At 36.7% G+C, this 19,765-nt stretch overlaps 1 protein-coding gene across 3 annotated transcripts in view; it reads right to left on the bottom strand.

Moving 5' to 3' along the window:
* The window catches only part of gnao1a (guanine nucleotide binding protein (G protein), alpha activating activity polypeptide O, a), a 104,343-nt gene that overhangs the window by 79,574 nt on the left and 5,004 nt on the right, over positions 1-19,765 (bottom strand). For all 3 annotated transcript variants that reach the window (XM_048169136.1, XM_048169135.1, XM_048169134.1), the window contains exon 3: positions 71-212. In XM_048169136.1, the coding sequence (XP_048025093.1) occupies positions 71-212 (142 nt within the window). The remainder of the gene's footprint in view (positions 1-70; positions 213-19,765) is intronic.

Here is a 19,765-nt window from a genome sequence, read left to right as displayed (position 1 = left end):
GTTATAATCACAACGGGAATGTCACTCTTTAATGAGTGTTTCAGCTTATCAGGGTTGTTGTTGTACTCACTTTACGCTCCTTGTCTCCGTACTCCAGCCCCAGTGTGTCCATGGCACGCACGATAGCAGCCAGAGACTGGATGGTGTTGCTGTAGACCACTGGCTTATACTGCTTCACATCATCACCGGAGAAACCGTCCTCATGGATAATCCTATAGACATAACAGAGACCGTGTTAGAGAGCATGCGGTGCAAATGTGTGTGTGTATGTGTTGGAGAACATCCCTCTGGCCAGAGGAACCAAACTCCAGTCAGCAGGCAGGGATCCTGCCCCATTTTACTGAACTGAAATGGGGCAGGTGATAATACTAAAGCAGAGGAATGTTGGAGATGGAGATAGAAAGCAAACATAGTGATGTTCAAGCACATAAAGATAGTGATGCAATATGTCTTATTATGAGTGTCACGGCTTCTGAGCCACCATGCTGCTGTCTTGCCCTGCTCTAAGTATTCATACATTTAATTAAATTTTGCTTTATCACCATTACAGTTAATATATGCATAATTTCCAAAGTCAGTGAGTGACAATTAGATGTAACATGATCTAAATCAGAGGCACTCAACTTCATGAGACCAAGAGGACCAAATTCTAATCTTTTTAATGTAAGACTGATGGCTATTCAGACTAGATTAGTTTACACAAACATATTTTGTCATTTTAATCTCAGATCAAATCAAACATATTCAAACATTGTGTCTGTGAAATATATTAACAGAGCAAATTACCAACTATTTTTCAGCAAATTCCACAGAGAAATCGTGAAATCTAATTAATATTTTTTCGCAATGCTTCTCCTAGTTTATTTTGCTTCCCTTCACTGAATATCTTACACTGAACTTTGTGTGTAAAATAAGTAGTGGTTCAAGTATTGTTGGCATCTCATATTATATATACACACACACATTATTGTCCAACAGTTTCTACAACCTATTGGCAACACTCACTTTCAGAAAACAAACACCCCCATCTGAGTAATTACAGAGATACTAATCCAATCCAGATCAGTACATTTGACAGTAGCTGATGTGTCAGTCAGTCAGTCATTTTGTTAAAGGTGCCAGCACAATACGTTATGCAAAACAGTTAAAAAAAAAAAAAAAAGCAATCAAGGACCTTTAATGTCTGGATGACACATTCACACAGGCATTCTCGTGATAAATACTTCAGATTCACATTGTCAGTAAGAATGATATTGGTGAGACGTACAGTAAAATTAAAAGCACAAATTTCCCTACAACTTTTTAATTAGCATACATTCATAACTACGCATGTCAAAAGCCACGTTGAGTGCCTTCTAAATGATAAATACAAGTGATGAATGATTAATGAATCCACTAGTTGACTACTTATGCAAAAAGACAAATTGCTACATTTGCTGTAGCCACAGTATAACGAAACAGCTATTGTCTCCCAAGGGTGTAGGTAGTTTATCTTCATTTTGTGCTATTGAAAAACCCATGGAAGATGCAGTTTTGTGATGAGTAGGGGGTTTTAATCATCATGTTCAGTGCATTACAGCAGTAGTTTTGTCTCTATCATCCAACATTGTGTTGGAGTACAGAGTGTCCTTTCTAGACATCCAGCTGCGTCCTTTTCCTCGTGATTCATAAGATATGTTGTACATCGTCATGGGTTTTACTGTCTATTATTCAGTGCCTTTTCCCTCACTCACTCTCACATTTAATATTTGAACTTCAATGCCCATTAGCAATGATAAAATGGTGTTATTTCCAGTGTTGGGGAAAGTTACTTTTAAAATTAATGCATTACAATATTGCGTTAAAAAGTAACTAATTGCGTTACTTAGTTGCTTTTTATGAAAAGTAATCCGTTACATTACTTTGCGTTACTTTTTCTCATCTGGGCTGGGCTTGCTTGTTTGTTTTTTAATAGGCCTTTATCACAGTAAGCGTGTTGTCACATCCGGCTTTGATTAGTACTGTAAAGGAATATCCACCTGCATTATTGTCAATGGACAGGCGCCAATTTTGAGAAGAAAATTGTACTTGTTTAGATTAACTTAACAATAAACTTCAATATTTAAAACTGTTTATTTATTTATGATATCCTACCATGTAGGTCATCTTTCATTTTATTGTGTAACATTATCCGAGCGAGGCGATCATCAGCGCCGCCGGTGTACTGACGGCATGAGATTAACAAGCAGCACGCAGCTCAAGTTACTGCCAGAGGAATCATATGACTGATTTCATTTTATTTGTAATGTTATTTTGTTTATTTTTGCAATATATAAGCCATTATTGTCTACAACTATCCAATATTGCACTCAAATATGGAGGATATTCGTTTACAATAATCAAACCAGTTATTTTTGAATAATCGTCTATGGGCTGGACATAATCCTTTATTTAAACAACTTCAATTTGATGCCAGAATCATAAATTAAGTCCATGAAAAAAAATTTGAACATTTTTGTTTAATACAATAAATTTCCCCCAAAACCTTTAATTTAATCCACCCAAAACAGACTAGTCATATTAGTCATATAAATATTTTAAGCTTTGACTAATTAAAGCTCTTTAAAGTGACACTCAGCTGATTCACATTGACCTATAGGAATACGACGCCTATCACCACATTCGTATATATATGGTCTATTCAGTATTATCAGCAGCTTTATCGCATTGCTCAGGAGCTAATTACCCTACTCCGTCCCCAGCTCCTCCTTCGTCCAGTCAGGACTTGACCTTCTGATATTTCTTTTGATCAAACTAATTTCTTCAATTATGTTACATTAATCATTGTCATTAAGAAGTTAATAATATTGCAATACTTGGTTCTGTTCTGTTTAATCTAAGGGGATTATCGCTGCTCTCCCTGCTCTTATCCATGCTAGGCTGCATGATCCAGAACAGAACCATACCGCCAATCCAAACTGTATACTAACTGCCAGTTATCTTTTACTATAGTGATCCTGACAAAATAACCATCATGTACACACAGCGCATACAACACCTTTGCACTTTTTTTCTCTCAACATGGGGACAGGAGAGCTTTCAGTCAATAAATGTGAAAAAGTAACTTGTGTTACTTATTTGAAAAAGTAACTTAGATATTTTGTTGTAAATTGAAAAAGTAATGCATTACTAGTTACTTGAAAAAGTAATCTGATTAAGTAACTCAAGTTACTTGTAATGCGTTACCCCCAACACTGGTTATTTCCGCAGTAGACAGCATGCCTGACTTTGATCCAGGAAAGTAGAGCATTCAGAACAGCAGGGATGGGTTTCTCACAGAGAATATGACCCTGCTGGAGCCAAACCACAAAGGGGGGCCCCAATGGCACTACGTTCTTCTGTGGCTAAAACCCCTAATTCAATTGATTTAGTTGAAATTAGGTTTGGACATCTGTTTTTTCTGCAATACTGAAAGATGGCAAGTCGTTTTTTAGATCATGAGGCTTTGACCCCCTTTGCAAATAACACACACACACACACACATATTATATGCATTTCTTTGAAGCATAATGGCTTTGTCTGGGCTAAAAGCTAAAGCCAATGAATTATCACATCAGCGCTCGGCTGGTCTTAGTAAATGGTGTTAGTGCGGCATGAGAAAAGCCAGACAGACTGGCAAAGCCTGGCATTATGCAGACCCAGACATCACACTGGTTTATTAGACTGGTGCCAGGGAGAGGTGTGATGAAGCATGTGTTTGGGGATGATATTTTTGACCACTTGTATGCACACACACATACATACACACAAACCCAAATGACCAATTAGCTCATCGTTGCAGTTAGTTCAACCTAAACCACTCCTACTCTGAAATTATAGTTCTGTCATGACAACTCTCGGAGTGTTTGGCATGGTAATTGGTATGACAATGTTGATATGTTTGGGCTTTTGCAGAATAGATCTGCTATACTGCTGCTGCTTTTATTGCTGCTGCTGTTGATTATTGCTGCTGCTGCTGCAGAGCAAGAACAGGACTTGCTACTGCCAATACATACACGTCACATTGCTGTGAGCAAGTAAGACATGCTGCTGCTGTACAATATAGCATACATGAATTACCCGTAGCAGATCTATACAGGTGGAGCTGGGGAAGGTGAAGGGTTTCTGAAAGCGCGCTACACTGATAAGGCAAATGCTACCCAAGTATTTGATGGTTTAGCAGCAAGCTCATTGGCTAATGATAGCGCAGGAACCAATCAGCTGTGCCCTATAGATAAAGATGTCATTACGAGCAGGTTGAGTTAAAGGACTTATTAGCCTGCGCCATCTAGAGTTTCATGACAGAACTTTGTATTTCTAAACCAGTTTACGGTTCATTTTATAGAAGCGCCAGTAATATTATTTAATATTTTATTACCTTATATACTTTTTTTTACAGTAATTATCACAATAAACTTTAATAATTTACATAGTTAAACTTAAATGCTTAATTTGGTAACTTAATTTGGTGTACAAAATGTAAAATACAAAGTGAATCACATTCAGTTTTTAAACCATTCAGTGTCTTTGTTAAGGAATAAAAAAATGTACGAATGATGATGTTTTATTTATGCCACTCTGGTGATAAACTACAAAAATAATAAAGAGATGAAATCATGATTAATTAATTAGCCCTGGTTCTAGAAGGTACTGAAATATTAATTTTCTGGTGATTCTATTAAAATTCATTTAAATCGCAAAAACACGGAACAAATAAAAATCCTGAAAATTGCTAAATCTGGGTTTTATGAATAAATTATCCTTTAAAAGTATTTTCCTCTATCATTTACAATTTGATTGTTTGAACAAACACCTGCTGTTCTTTTTCTGACTGATTTTAAGGAATCAGATAAAAAAAGGTTTTTTTTTCTGTTTTTTTTTTAAATATTCATCTTGGGTGAAAAAACCTGCTGTTCTTTTTCTGACTGATTTTAAGGAATCAGATAAAAAAAGGTTTTTTTTTCTGTTTTTTTTTTTAAATATTCATCTTGGGTGAAAAAAGAGTTAATATGTTCACTTTGGCAACACTAGAACTGTTTCCTTATTGGTAAAACATCTTTATATATTTCCATTATGAGCAATTCAAGCTTCTTATCCAACAACAGCTGGTGCTAGCAAACCAATAAAAACCAATGAGATTGTATGTATTCCCAGAATCTCTCTCTCTCTCTCTCTCTCTATGTCTGTCTGTCTGTCACTCTCACTGTTTCACTTTTCTCAGATGACCACTAAATAATTCAGGTGATAAAAATAACAAATGTTTAGGGTCTTTTGAAAGTCGCAATATAAATAAGGACATCGGTTTTTGATTCCCGCGAGAGGATGGAAACATTGATCTGTTTCAAATGTGAGACACTGAAAGTAGACTCTCACTCAGAGGGCTCCTATTCCAGTCGACCTGGCAAAGACCAAGGGCCTGACACACACACAGGCACACACTCATGATGGGTCTCCATGTTTTATGGGGACTTTCTATAGAGATCATGATTTTTATTCTGTAAAAACTGTACATTCTATCCCCTAACCCTAAACCTACCCATCACAGAAAACTTTCTGCATTTTTACATTTTCAAAAAAAACATCACTTAGTATGATTTATAAGCTGTTTTCCTCATGGGGGCCAAAAAATGTCCCCACAAGGATTTCAGATTTCAGGATTTCAGATATTGCCATCTTTTTCAGGACATTTTGTCCCCATAACGTAAGGTTTACCAAGACCACACACACACACACTTCCCACAGTCTTAGGCCCTGTTTACACCTGGTATTAAGATGTGCTTTGGTCAATCGGATCACAAGTGGACAACACTAAATACAGGTGTAAAAAGGGTCTAAAACGTTTTGAGGCTGTCAACTTTCGACCACTTCCAGAGGTAGTTGAAAACGCATTTGACCGGATTGCTCATGTGGTCAAATGCGCTCGAACAGCCACAAAAGACCGCCTACTCTCCGCCTACTGACCTAATGTGTAAACATAATGGGAAGCACGCTAGCCAGATTAGATTTAAACTCTGTCGGCTGAAGACCCAAGTTTGGTTTGAAGACGAAAAACGTAGCAAACACAATGCACTCTTACCATTCCTGATTTCTAACACACACTCACTTCATTCAGCATGATCTTGCGGCTATAAACAATCTCATATGGAGTTCACATACAAAATTGTTGCAAACCACCCTGAAACTGAGAGACACAAGTGAATGGGGCAAGACAGTTTTAGCACCAACATGACAATGCAGCCAGCATGAATCTGGCAATGAAGATATGTGAGCTTTTGGCTCATCTGTGTGATTCTCTCCAATCACAAAGTCTCTGTGAACACAGTGCTGGACTTGCCAAAAACAACAAAGACCTCTGATGCTGCACAGCGTATGGAGAGTCATTTACATAAGGAGAATGGGAACACGTTAACTAGCTGACCACTTTTCTGGACAGCTAGTCGACTAGTAAAAATCAGATATTGTGCAAGCCCTAGTATATTTACATCTCTGTGCTCATCTCTAAGCTTAAATTTACGGTCAGACAAAGACACTTAACTGTTATGTAAACAAAACAATGACTACTTCCTGATCAGAATATATGCATGTATAGATAGACAGTCACTTCCTCATGGGTGTCTTTAAATATGTATACAATACATTAAAAGGAACATGAAAAAGTGGTTCAGTCTAGGGCTGTTATAATCTTATAAAACAGAGGTCTTTAACCTTTACAGATCCAGACCCCCAGGGACCGTTTTAGAGAAAAGCCTGATTTTTTGGTAACGCTTTATAATACCTTGCAAACAAATATTATTACATCTTTAAATGCTGTACTGGGATAAAAGTTGGAACTTCGGATATAAACATTGATGTCTACGGTAGTGATCAAAGTAGAGGAAATCACCATTTGCATGTAACTTCACGCTTCAAATAAAAATTGTATCAGTTACATTGTTACACCAGTAGGTGGCAACAAGTGACTTAAAAAATGTATTTGTCATTGACACATTCATTCGAGAGATTCGTTAAAAATGCTGATTCATCCAGTAATGAAACAAGTAAAGTCTTTATGATTGAGTCATTGAATCATTAATTCAAACCGATTTTTTAAAATAATTTATTCAAATTAATTCAATGTTTTAAATAGACTGCCGCAAATAAAATTTTCTCAGAACCTGTAGTAAACTGCATGTTGTTTTGTTTAGTTGTTTGTTCAGAATCATAGGAGAATTGTGATCTCTATTTTAAACAAAATAATCGTGATTCTCAATTTATCCAGAATCGTGCAGCTCTAGTGTGGGGTCTTTTGTTAACGAAATAAATACTTTAATTAAATGTGAATGCATTAAATTGATCAAAAGTGACAGTAGTCGTTTCAATTGTTACAAAATAAATGCTGTTCTTTTAAACTTTCTATTCATCAAATAGAAAAATATCCATAAATGTTTCCACAAAAAGATTAAGCAGCACAACTGTTTTCAACATTGATAATAATAAATGTTTCTTGAGCAGCAAATCAGCATATTAGACTGATTTCTGAAGGATCATGTGACACTGAAGACTGGAATAATGATGCTAAAAATCATCACAGGAATAAATTACATTTTAAAATATATTAAAATAAATAACATTTTAAATCATTATAATTTATAATTCACAATAACTTATTTTTTTCAAAAACAACAAAAAAACTTGGTGACCCCACATTTTTGAACGGTAGTGTATATAAAACAGCATTGGTTGTACATTTCATCAGATAAACATAATGATACTTTATTTAGAGAGAGGATGTTATCATAACACAGCTGCGTAACTGAAAAATGTGGGTAACATTTTTTTTTCCTTTGTTAAAGGGTTGACTCAACAAATACATAAAATTAAGTTTTATGGAAGTCTTAATGCAAGCTAATAAAAATATGTCTGATGCACTTCAACAAAGAACTGTATCATTTTTTCAATTTTTTTTTTGTCCAAATATTAAGCTAATAACATAATACAAGCCCAGCCACTTAAATTACAGAAGAAAGTTCACCCTGTTATCTAATGTGCAATTTCTTAGAAAGTTTGTGTGAGGTTACCAGTCATTTTTCATCTTCTCCTTTCCACTGATAAGGGCTGATCTCTAGAATCCAGCATGTGGGCGGAGGAGAGACATCATTACAGCAACCTTTCCTTCAGATGAACTTATTATAGAATAGCTCATTAAAGGAGAGAGAGAACAGAGTGAGAGAAAGGATCATCTCAGATTGGAAAACTTATCGCTTTCATGCATGAAGACTAATTTCCCACATCTCACGGCTGTCTGTAAAGTATGTGTTTGTGTGTGTGTCCTGAGAGGTGGAGGATCTGGCCAGCACAAGCTCCTGCTGAGGTTATTATACAATCACGCCAACTGCGCTCTGTGACCTGTAACTTGGCTTGAGTGCACTCAATCTTATTCGCACAAAGGGACAAATCACCATGGCATTCATCAACGTAAAGGGCATGTGCAATACAATGGCTAGCGGAGTGATTTAAAGGAGTCATTTAAAATTCTGTCATTTATTCACCCTCATGTCATTTCAAACCTGTATAACTTTTTCTTCATGATGTTCTAAACCCATATGAATTTCTTACTTCCGTGCAACACAAAAATAATGGTTTAGAAGAATTTCCAAGTTCCCCTTTTCCATATAATGAGAGTAAACGGGGACTGGGACGGTCAAGCTTAAAAAAAGAAAAGAACATCTAGAACAGCTTGTGTGTAACAGATGTAGGCTAGTAAGCGCTGTGTGTGTAAACCTCTTTAGCCTCCTAGCCTCCTTGTTAGAGTGCCCGAATCCTATGCCGGTGGACCCGGGTTCGAGTCCCGCTTAGAGCGGGCGGTTCGCACGGGAGGGGTTACATGTGCACAATATTTCAATAGTTCTGTGAGAAACAGACCATTATGTTTGTTTAGTTTTTAGTTATTGTTAATTAAAATAAAAACTAAAACTATTATAAATTGTTTTCGGTAAACATAGTTTTCGGAAACAAGTGGAAAAATAAAATCTAAATATTCTATGAAAAACTTTATTGAAGATTGTTAACAGCAATAAATAAGTGTGCAGTAAGTAGAAGTACTAAAAATATTAAAACTGATTATTAAAATTATTAAAATTGTTAAACTGTAAACTAAACCAAAAATGAAAACTGAAAATATACAAAAAATTAATTAATGGTGCCTATATTATGTTTTTAAAAGATGTAATATAAGTCTAAGGTGTCCCCTGAATGTGTCTGTGAAGTTTCAGCTCAAAATACCCCATAGATTTTTTTTTATTAATTTTTTTAACTGCCTATTTTGGGGCATCATTATAAACGCACCGATTTATGCTGTGGCCCCTTTAAATCCCATGCTCTCCGCCCACAGAGCTCGCGCTTGCCTTAAACAGTGCCGTAACAAAGTTTACACAGCTAATATAACCCTCAAAATCGATCTTCACAAAGTGTTCGTCATGCATGCGGCATGCATGCGTCGGATTATGTGAGTATTGTATACTATTATATTGTTTACTTCTGATTTTGAATGAGTTTGATAGTGCTCCGTGGCTAACGGGTAATGCTACACTGTTGGAGAAATTTATAAAGAATGAAGTTGTGTTTATGCATTATACAGTCTGCAAGTGTTTAAAAATGAAAAAACCGACGGCTCTCGTCTCCGTGAATACAGTAATATCCGATGGTAACTTTAACCACATTTAACAGTACATTAGCAACATGCTATTGCTAACGAAACATTTAGAAAGACAGTTTACAAATATCACAAAAAATATCATGGATCATGTCAGTTATTATTGCTCCATCTGCCATTTTTCGCTATTGTTCTTGCTTGCTTACCTAGTCTGATGATTTGGTTGTGCACATCCAGACGTTAATACTGGCTGCCCTTGTCAAATGCCTTTCATAATGTTGGGAACGTGGGCTGGCATATGCAAATATTGGGGGCGAACACCCCGACTGTTACGTAACAGTCAGTGTTATGTTGATATTCGCCTGTTCTTCGGAGGTGTTTTAAACAAATGAGATTTATATAAGAAGGAGGAAACAATGGAGTTTGAGACTCACTGTATGTCATTTCCATGTACTGAACTCTTGTTATTTAACTATGCCAAGGTAAATTCAAGTGCAGTACATAAATAATACTAAAATTACACTGACAGCAACAAATTACCTTTTATTTCCACTTTTACAGGGGGTTTTTGATGGTTTTTGGGATCCAGTTTCACTTTATGAAAAAGAGCAGCATGAACGTTCTGCTATGGAATTTATAACATGAAAGTCATATGAGTTTAGAATGACAATATTTTAGGTAAACTAATACTTTAAAATGTATTTTGGTTGTCCTAATGGATTTCGAATGGTGGATGGATGGATGCCACAAAAAGTTGTCAGGTGAATTAAGTACACATAGATTGTGATTGACAGGACTAAATAAACATGCTCCTCTTGGCCTTTGGTTTGGATGGAACTCCATTTATCAGATCAATGAGGTTAAGAGAAGACGATCTAAAGAGCAACTCACTGATCTGAATGGCTACAAGGTTTTATTTTAAAGCAGTGAGATGGAATGTGATTTAAAGGATCTCAAGAGTGCACACCAGTAGCCAAAATAGAAATATAAAAACTCTCACACACACACACACACACACATACACTCAATGACCCACACTACCTCTTGCTCCTATCTCCCAAAGCTGGCTCATGTCATCTGTAAGAGAATCCTTTGTCCTGATGGTGTTTTTGAGTGCTGTTTCTGTCATCACCATCCGGACATGGCCACTTATCCCCCTAAACACCGGGAGGAACATCTATTTATAACAATAATAATCAGGGCTTCGCTTTCTCAATCACACAGAGAGTTCGCAGGTCAACCCTTCTCTGTTAAAGCCTAACATCTGCCCAACATGTACGCTGCCCATCCCTTCTGCTGTGCGCAGATGTATGCGAGTCACGTTCTATTGGATCATTTCAAAGAAACGCTTGTCAAAGAAAACGGAGGGAAACTACAGGGTGTAATTACAATTATGAAACTATAAGCCGAGTATGACGGGTCTGTATATCCCTCCCTATCATCTCATTTTCTCTCTTTTCTTACAGAGTAATGTCAAAAGCGAGCTTTGAGAAAAATGAAGAAAGGGAAGGTTTTTGAAAAGCAATTACACAAGGCTCAATATACGTAGCAATATTTGTGTTGCGCAGTGAGTTGTTGTCCATGTAGAGCACACTATACTGATTACTTACGATGAAACACTGAAATATTCCATGAAAACGGAGAACGGTCAATTTTGATTTCACATGACACATTTCACAGTGGAACGCAATAATTAGTGTGAAAATTGTATAGAAATTGATTCATTAAGATTTGATTGATTAGCCTGAAAATGTGTCACTTTATACGTACATGATGTGACATTTAGGCCTAATATTACTTTTTCCGCATCACTCGGCCTTCATTATATAAGCAGAAATGAAAAGTAATTTCCTAAGTGGAGAAATGTACATTAACATTTTAATGTACGCTTTTGAATATTACGCACTGATGAATCATACAGTCATTTATTAAGAAAGTAAATTGGGTCAATTTTAATTTCATGTTGCTTAAAAGCAGGAAGATGTTAATAGTACCAGACTAGCAGATTACTATGGACTGGTTATGAATTCATAACATTACTCACACCCAGATATGTTTAGCCATCATCCTGTACGCTCCCCCTGGCCAACCCCCTGATTCACTCCCACTTTTCTTCTGATTCACGGTTCACAGTAACTCCCCCTCCCCCTTATCTACTCTGGGTGATTCGTCATCTTCTAATTATGACAGCCATTGTCATCTCCATGGCAACAGAGTGAAGAAAAGAAGGAGGGAATGCATACGACCAAATTAAATGAGGTAGCACATCCTTAACATTCGCCAGAGGAGCGTGCGTGCAGCAGCTGAAAGCACCAACCGTTTCACACACATCATTCACTGCAAGAGTTAAATATCAGCTGTTCCTGACAAATGTTACGTGTGATTACCGTAAACGATGGGGCAACATCTGTACTTTTCAGTCAGTAAAAAGGAAGTGAAATCTGCAAAAGCAGAAATGTTCCACTCAGTGTGTGAACAAAAGGCCACAGGCAGAGTCCCTACTGCATCTGCAATTATACCTTAATTAAAAGTTGCTTGTGTAATACCCAAGCTCCATTTGTGTTTCTGTGTGTGCGAGCACACGTGTCGGCTCCCCAGGGCCGAAGGTTGCTGGAAACCACCAACAGACAGACCAATTTATACCTACTCGCAGTTACCTGGTAAAGGTTACAATGATACACACATGGCAAAACACAGTCACAGCAGGATGCAATTAACACTCTTCACTCACATCACCCCACAACACACTTTTCATCAGTATCCTACTAACACTTGCAAATAAGCAAATTATTTGCACACAGCTAGGTGTAAAAGACCAAAGTGTGCGACATTCTAACATTTAAAGGGACAGTTCACCTAAATTTTTAAATTCTGCTACCCAGCAAGAAATAGCCGTCATTTCACCATCTCGGTTAACTATAGACTCGATAGTCCAGCAATGAGTAAAGCACTCCTAGCCAAAATAACCTTGAATTTGGTTACATGTCGCTTTGCCAAAATAACTTGAGAGATGAAAAATGTAAATGTATATGCTTTATATAAACAAATGATTGCCTTCCAAGTGCTTCCGCCAAAAACGCACTTTCGTATTCTTCAAAAAGCTTACGCTGTGTGTCCTACGCCTTCCCTATTCTACTTACGGAACAAATGCAGCGCCAGTTACACTTTTCCGTAAGTACTTAGTAGAATAGTCTAGAGCTGTCAAAAGTACCGACTTCGGTACCTAGTCGGTACTGAAATTTAAAAAATGTGACGCTTTGAGCGCTGTTGAGTGGATTCGTAAACATCTCTGATTGGCCGTTGTTTTCACGGCTCATCGGATATGTCTGTGATTGGCTTCAGTGATCAACGCTGTAAAAACGTCATCAATAAATCTCTTCACTAAGTGCTTACACAGATACACACGGGAGCGTTTGAAAGCAGGCGTCTATCGCGGATCGGTCCACTGTTAGACACCTGCTTTCAATCGCTCGCAATCCCACTTTCAAAACGCTTTCAAATTCAAACACTTCCGTGTGCTTTCAAATGCTCCCACGCGTTGATCATTGTAGCCAATCACAGGCATATCCGATGAGCGCGTCAACACAATGGCCAATCAGAGGTGTTTACGAATCCGCTCAACAGCGCTCAAAGCGTCACATTTTTTAAAATTTCAGTACCGACAGGTACCGAAGTCGGTACTTTTGACAACTCTGAAATAGACACCACTTGGAAGGCGATCATTTGTTTATATAAAAGCATATACATTTACATTTTTTTTCGAAAATGACCGATTGTTTTGCTAGATCAGACCCTTATTCCTTGTCTGGTATGGTTTAAAGCCCTTTGAAGCTGCACTGAAACTGTAATTTTGACCTTCAACCGTTTGGAGGCCAATGAAGTCCACTATAAGGAGAATAATCCTGGAATGTTTTCATCAAAAACCTTAATTTCTTTTCGACTGAAGAAAGGAGGACATGGAAATCTTGGATGACATGGGGGTGAGTAAATTATCAGGAAAATTTTATTTGAAAGTGAACTAATCCTTTAAGCAGTATAACTGTTTTGATCGTAACAATAAAAAAAACTTTCTTGAGCACCAAATCAGCATAACAGAATCATTTCATGTAACACTGAAGACTGGAGTAATGGCTGCTGACAATGCAGATTTGCCATCACAGGAATAAATTACATATAAAATACATTTAAATTGAATATTTTACAATATTATTGTTTTACTGTATTTTTGTTCAAATAAACATATAAACATACATTCATAAGCTTTAAAGCTATCTATGTAATAAAAGTGTATAATTTTTTGTTGCATCCCCTCTTATATTCTTGTATATTTTTAATTAAGGACTATGCCACAATCTGATCCAGACACACATTATGTAATTCGAACATAAGGGTAGTTCACATTGCACTGCCATGCTGTAAATCAGCTGACCTCAGATCAGATGAGCAGACCCACCCTGACTGCCTCTCCAATAAAGCTCTTTTGTGTTGCCGTTGAAGGGGCTGGCCTAGGACCTGCTTTATTGCCCAACACAAACACCTCACTAAGACAAAAGGCCTTTTGTGTGATCACCAGCACATGGGTCAGCCAGAAATCTCCACACGGTAAGTACATATGGACCCACCACAGAGAAGACCAAAAGAGATGTAGAGGGTGGAAAAGAAGAACCGGTGGGAGAACAAGGGTCAATGAGGGGTTCAGGGAAGCACTTGACATTCCGGCCCCACTGTTTCCCACTCTCCTGCCCAACTCTCCGGCATCTACCCTCTAACCCACAAACTGATACCGAGTGCACCGTTTCACTGCCGTAAAGAGAAACTTGCTTAGGTGTGTGACTGAGTAAGAAAAATAGAGAAAGAGACACTTTTTTTGTCTGAGCTGAACACTTCCTCTCTACCTGTGTTTTTACTCACAAGAAGTGAGAAAAGAATTACTGTGCAGTATCTTACTCTAAAAAAAACTTTTACTGTTGTTAGTTTCACTCAAACATCCATGTTCACATAACTTAAACTCATGTAACTACAGGAACTTAATTTAACTGAGTTGCTTCTACTAAAAATTAGTATTGTCAGCTTTACTTAAGAGTTTTTTCAGTCAACTTAACATTGCTGAGTGAAATGCAAAAAAAATTATGTTGAAATAACTAACTGGTGAATCCACAGTTCCCAGCATGCTTTGCAAAGTAGTAAATTTAGGGCTTTAAAGTGTTATTTTATGTGTTTTTCAATAAAATGGAAAGATGTTACTTTGTGATAGTGTTTTATGTTCAGTTATGTTGGAAATTTAGAGGAGTTTCTATAATGTTTTTGAATTTTGTGGTTACCATTATGCAGAAGAGTGGCGCCTGCATTTAAATTGAATCAATAAATGTGTTATCCTTACATAAACTTTTATAAATTTAACACAACGTTATTAAGTAAACTGCACATATAAATAGAAAGTAACAGTGACAAATTCAAATGATTTGAATTTACTCAAAGAAAAGTTCTTCCACTTTCATATCTGGTCACCCCTTTTGAATAACAGGTTTCATACTTTCATAAGGTAAAAATGTGCAAAGTTTGCAAATATATATTACACACACACTGTAGGTCAGTTGTTTTTACAAAAGAAACCATGGTATATAAGATCTGAATGTTGCATGTTTAACTGAATTTGTGGGTTTGATAATTTTGCATACACAGTAGCATTCACAAATCAGATGCAAAATACATGCTGCCATGGCACAGGTATAGAAACAAATATACACATGTATAAAAATCATCTCCAACCCAAAAATAATTGAGGTGTGCATTGTTCAAGTCACACTGTGCCTGTGGGTCGAGCCAGAGGGGATCACGCCAGAGTATTACAGTCAAAGCTCTGGGAAATCAACACATGAGAACCGTTTGTTCTCCTTGTGCTCAGTCAACTCCAATCACATCACCTAGATGCATGAAACCCCCTCTATTACAGAGGGACAGAGATCCAGACAGACAGTCAGAAGATCACCAACAGAGTGAGAAGCAAAAATGGACGGGGAAACTATCATTTGTACTGTTCATTTCACCAGCCTGTGTGTTTCATCAGAGCTCCTTCCCTTTTTTTAATAGTGACTCAGAGCTTCCCCAAACACACACACATACACACATTATGGTTTGCAAGTGTGTGCACTTACAGCCCCACCCAAACCCACTGCACTTGATATATTAAAATATAATCTTCCCATAGGATGATTTCCCAGTGGAAAATCAGACATAAAGTTGTAGTGTAAATGGCCTTGTAATCTGCATACTGCACACTACTGCAGTTGCCAGTAACAGGGCCAGCAGTAATGCAGTCACAAGCAAGGGTGCTTTGTGTCAATGCTAATTTCCTTTCTTTGCATTAAAATGGGCTTTACCCACCCAAACAGCCCTCTCCAACTCAACATCTGCTATGAACCTTTGAACAATACAGCTGAAAATGTGAAGGGAGTTCAGTAAAGGTTCCAGTTAAACACAATGAGGTCAGAGAATACACCTAGTACACTTAAAAGGCTAAAAAAAGGAAGAAAATGCAGAATTTGTATGATTTTGAACCATATTTTACAAATATATATTTAAGTAATGGATTTCCAGGATTTTCCTGGATGTTTCTGCAATTCATCCACTACTGATGAGCAGACCATTTTTTTCATGTTATGTCTGATAGCCTATAAATGGTCATCATAAAAAAAATTATTACATAAAAAAAAGTATATTTTTATTTTTAAAATTAAATTAGTAAAATTTTAATTTAAATAAATAAAAATACAATACTAAATTCAGTTCTTTTAAATGCTTCAGGCAAATTTAGGCATGACAATTTAATATAATAATATAATATTATATAATGTTCACTATGAAAACCGTACATTTTGAGATCTGCCTAAGATTAAATTTAACAGCATTATTAAATTACTAGTGTACTAGTGTTACTAGTAAGGTAATTAAGGTAATCATATCAGCAAATAACCCAAATATGGCACCGGTATACTGTGTATCTATTCTTAATTCATTCATTCGTGGCCACGATATACGTATTTTTACCCCATATGTCATGTGAGGGGCTACGTACAAAAGTCTTTTGCTTTATTCAAAAATCAAATTTTCTTAGCTGTACACTGTAAACCTTAAAGCGGAACTCAGTAAGATTTGTGAAGCTCCCCCTACAGTTTCCTTCAGTAAATCACACTGTCGTAAATACTCCAAGCGCAGCTCTGGACTACAACGACTACAACACTCACCAGCGCAGTAGTTTTGCAAATACAGTACAAGAAAGAGGAGGTGGGTAATTTGCAAATACAGTACACTCGATGGAGGTGGGTCATTTTCGAAATTGTCTTATAAAGTCATAATATATACATGTTTTTGAATTACCGCAAAGCATTTTGTCACTCTCGCGTGAACGTGAACATGAGGGGTCGGTGCAGCTCAACTTGCAAGTGCTGTATTCTGGCGTAGACGTGCCAGAGGGGGTTAGTGCACGCCTCAAACACACCACTACAAGACAATTAACCATCGTAAGGACTTAGAAAACTATTTATGAAGGTAAAAAAAGTTACTTAGTTCTGCTTTAAGGCTCAAAATACTTAATTGGATTGAGTAGGACAAACTTAAATTAAACAAATTAGTTATGAGTATTTCGAACTTTCTTTTTCTTTTGAATTCACAGCACTGACATATTTAGTAAACTGAACTGTTTCATCTTTTAATTTATTTAAGTTTAACTGAAACTGGGCTGGGATTTCTATTTCCCAACATGTTTTTCCATGGCACTCGAAACGGAGAGAAGATGCTAAAAATAAGTGTTTCTTAACTTTAAAAATTCTTATTCAACTTTTTTTAATTTCTGAAAACGTATTAGGGTTTACAGTGAAGTAAATAAATAAAAAAGTGAATTAAATTTTTTTGGTAACTGCTATCAAAATGAATGAGATAGCTAATTCAGTACTTCAAGTTAGGAGCAATTAACATGCATGAGTACTACAAACTCAAAACTTCTGCCTACTTAAAATTGGGAACATCATAACTCAAATAAAAATATGATGTAAATGATTACCTCAAATTTGAGTTAGCCCAACGTCTTTGGAATGTTGCAATTCAAATTTAGAATGCTGATGTCTTTCTTCCAGGAGAAGTGAAACACACTCATTTAAGCTGTGCCACACTTAAAACAGTATATTACAGTATTCATCATCTAAACCTTCAGATACCAATTACTCAACACATAATAACTTCTAGACACTAGAGACATAATATTTCATGCTCTGCTACTCGAGTGCATGGGCTCAGTTTAGCTCCACGGACGTACAGATGGAGTGTAACTGAACAGCTGGGTCCTCTACTTCAACCCTTCAATTAGCCAGCTACAGGACAGCCCGGCATATTGCATGCTGCAGAGATCACTTTAGAAAAAACAAACATTTTTAATCCTATCCAGTCTATCCAGCAGCCGAAGTCCGCTTTTAAAGGATAATACGACGAGTGGCCTTGGATTACAGTTCACAGATTAGACAATAAACCAGCTGATGATCAGATGGTAAAATAAGAGTCTAAATTAGGGCTTGCACAACTCAATTTTACTACACGGCTAGTTGTCCAGAAAAGCAGTAATCCAGTTAGTGTTTACCTTATCTGACTCACAATATTACAGCATCAGTTTTTTGGCAAATCCAACATTATTCACAAGTAGTTTGTTATTGAGATTGCTTCATATCATCATCCATTATTAGAGTCAGACTGCACTGTCATGTCCCATTCACTTACAGTTACTGTCAGTCTATGGATGACACTTGATTAGTATTAGGGCAGTTTGCAAGAATTTTGAGTTGTATTTTCACTTCAGATAAACTCAGCTAATATGTCCAGCACGGTTCCCTTATTGCATGATTTGTGAATGCAACAGCACTCCAAATTCACTTTATATTCACTTAATAATAATATATTTTGGCATTAACGTTTACTGCACACCACTACATTCAAAAATGTGGGGTCGGTAAGATCTTATGTTTTTTGAATATTTTTACTGTTTGAAAAACAGTAAGACTGTGAAAGTTTTCTATTTTAATATATTCTAAAATGTAATTTATTCCTGTTATGGCAAAGCTGAATTTTCCGCAGCAATTGCTCAGCATTATCAAAGTCCCTTTCAAGGAAAATCTGTTCACTCAGCAGCCATATTTGCAACGCGTTCGGGCAGCTATTTAGGGCTTTCAAGACCAAGTCCTATCCACTTGAATGGGAGAATCCTGAACTCTCAAAAACTGCTTGCCAAACTCACAATTAAATATATTTCAAATCAGCAACAGAAATCTGGCATGAACTGTCCAATAAATGTTGTTTCTTATGCTCAAATAGCATTAAAAAAAGCTTATTTTCAGGCTAGACCAGTCAATGTGCATGTGCAGTTCAAAGCGCATCTCAGAATATTGACTGTTTCTATAGACCTCATGTAGCCCCGCCTCTTTTCAGCATCCGCTCAATGTGTGCTGGTTTGTATTTCCACAGCATGAAAGTAAGATCTTCCGATTTGTTATAACATCAGCTTCAAACATCACAATGCTCATGATTCGTTAACTCTACAATAAGTAAATCCACTTCACCAGCTAATTACTCTTTGACATTGATGCCACAGAAACAGAGCTACCACAAAATTAGAAATTTAAAGACAAAATTCTAAAGATGGCTGCGCGCTTGTTTCTCTGGCACATAAGGTCTATAGCAACCAGTGCTTCTAATGGCAGCTGCAGTGACACAATGACTTTATCCATCAGCAATTGGCTAGAAGGCGGGACTTATTCCGCCATACTGCACATTGCACTTTCTCCCATTCATAAGTAATATGAGTACACCATCTTTCTATATATAAAGTCTTTGCCATTATTTAGTAGTCTTCAGGGTCACAAGATCCTTCAGAAATCTGGTTTGGTGCTCAAGAAAGATTTCCTTTTATCATCAATGTTGAAAACAGTTGTGCTGCTTGATATTTTTCTGAAAACTGTGATACATTGTTTTCAGATTTCAAGAACAGCATATATTTGAAATAGAATTTATATATTATAAATGCACTGTAAAAAAGTTATTTTCATGATTTGTTATCACAACATTTTTTTCTTT

This window comes from Megalobrama amblycephala, linkage group LG19 (genome assembly GCF_018812025.1).
Source record: "Megalobrama amblycephala isolate DHTTF-2021 linkage group LG19, ASM1881202v1, whole genome shotgun sequence".
In the NCBI taxonomy this organism is placed as follows: domain Eukaryota; kingdom Metazoa; phylum Chordata; class Actinopteri; order Cypriniformes; family Xenocyprididae; genus Megalobrama; species Megalobrama amblycephala.
The sequence above is the reverse complement of the archived record's forward strand: the minus strand, read 5'-3'. Positions and strand labels throughout refer to the sequence as shown.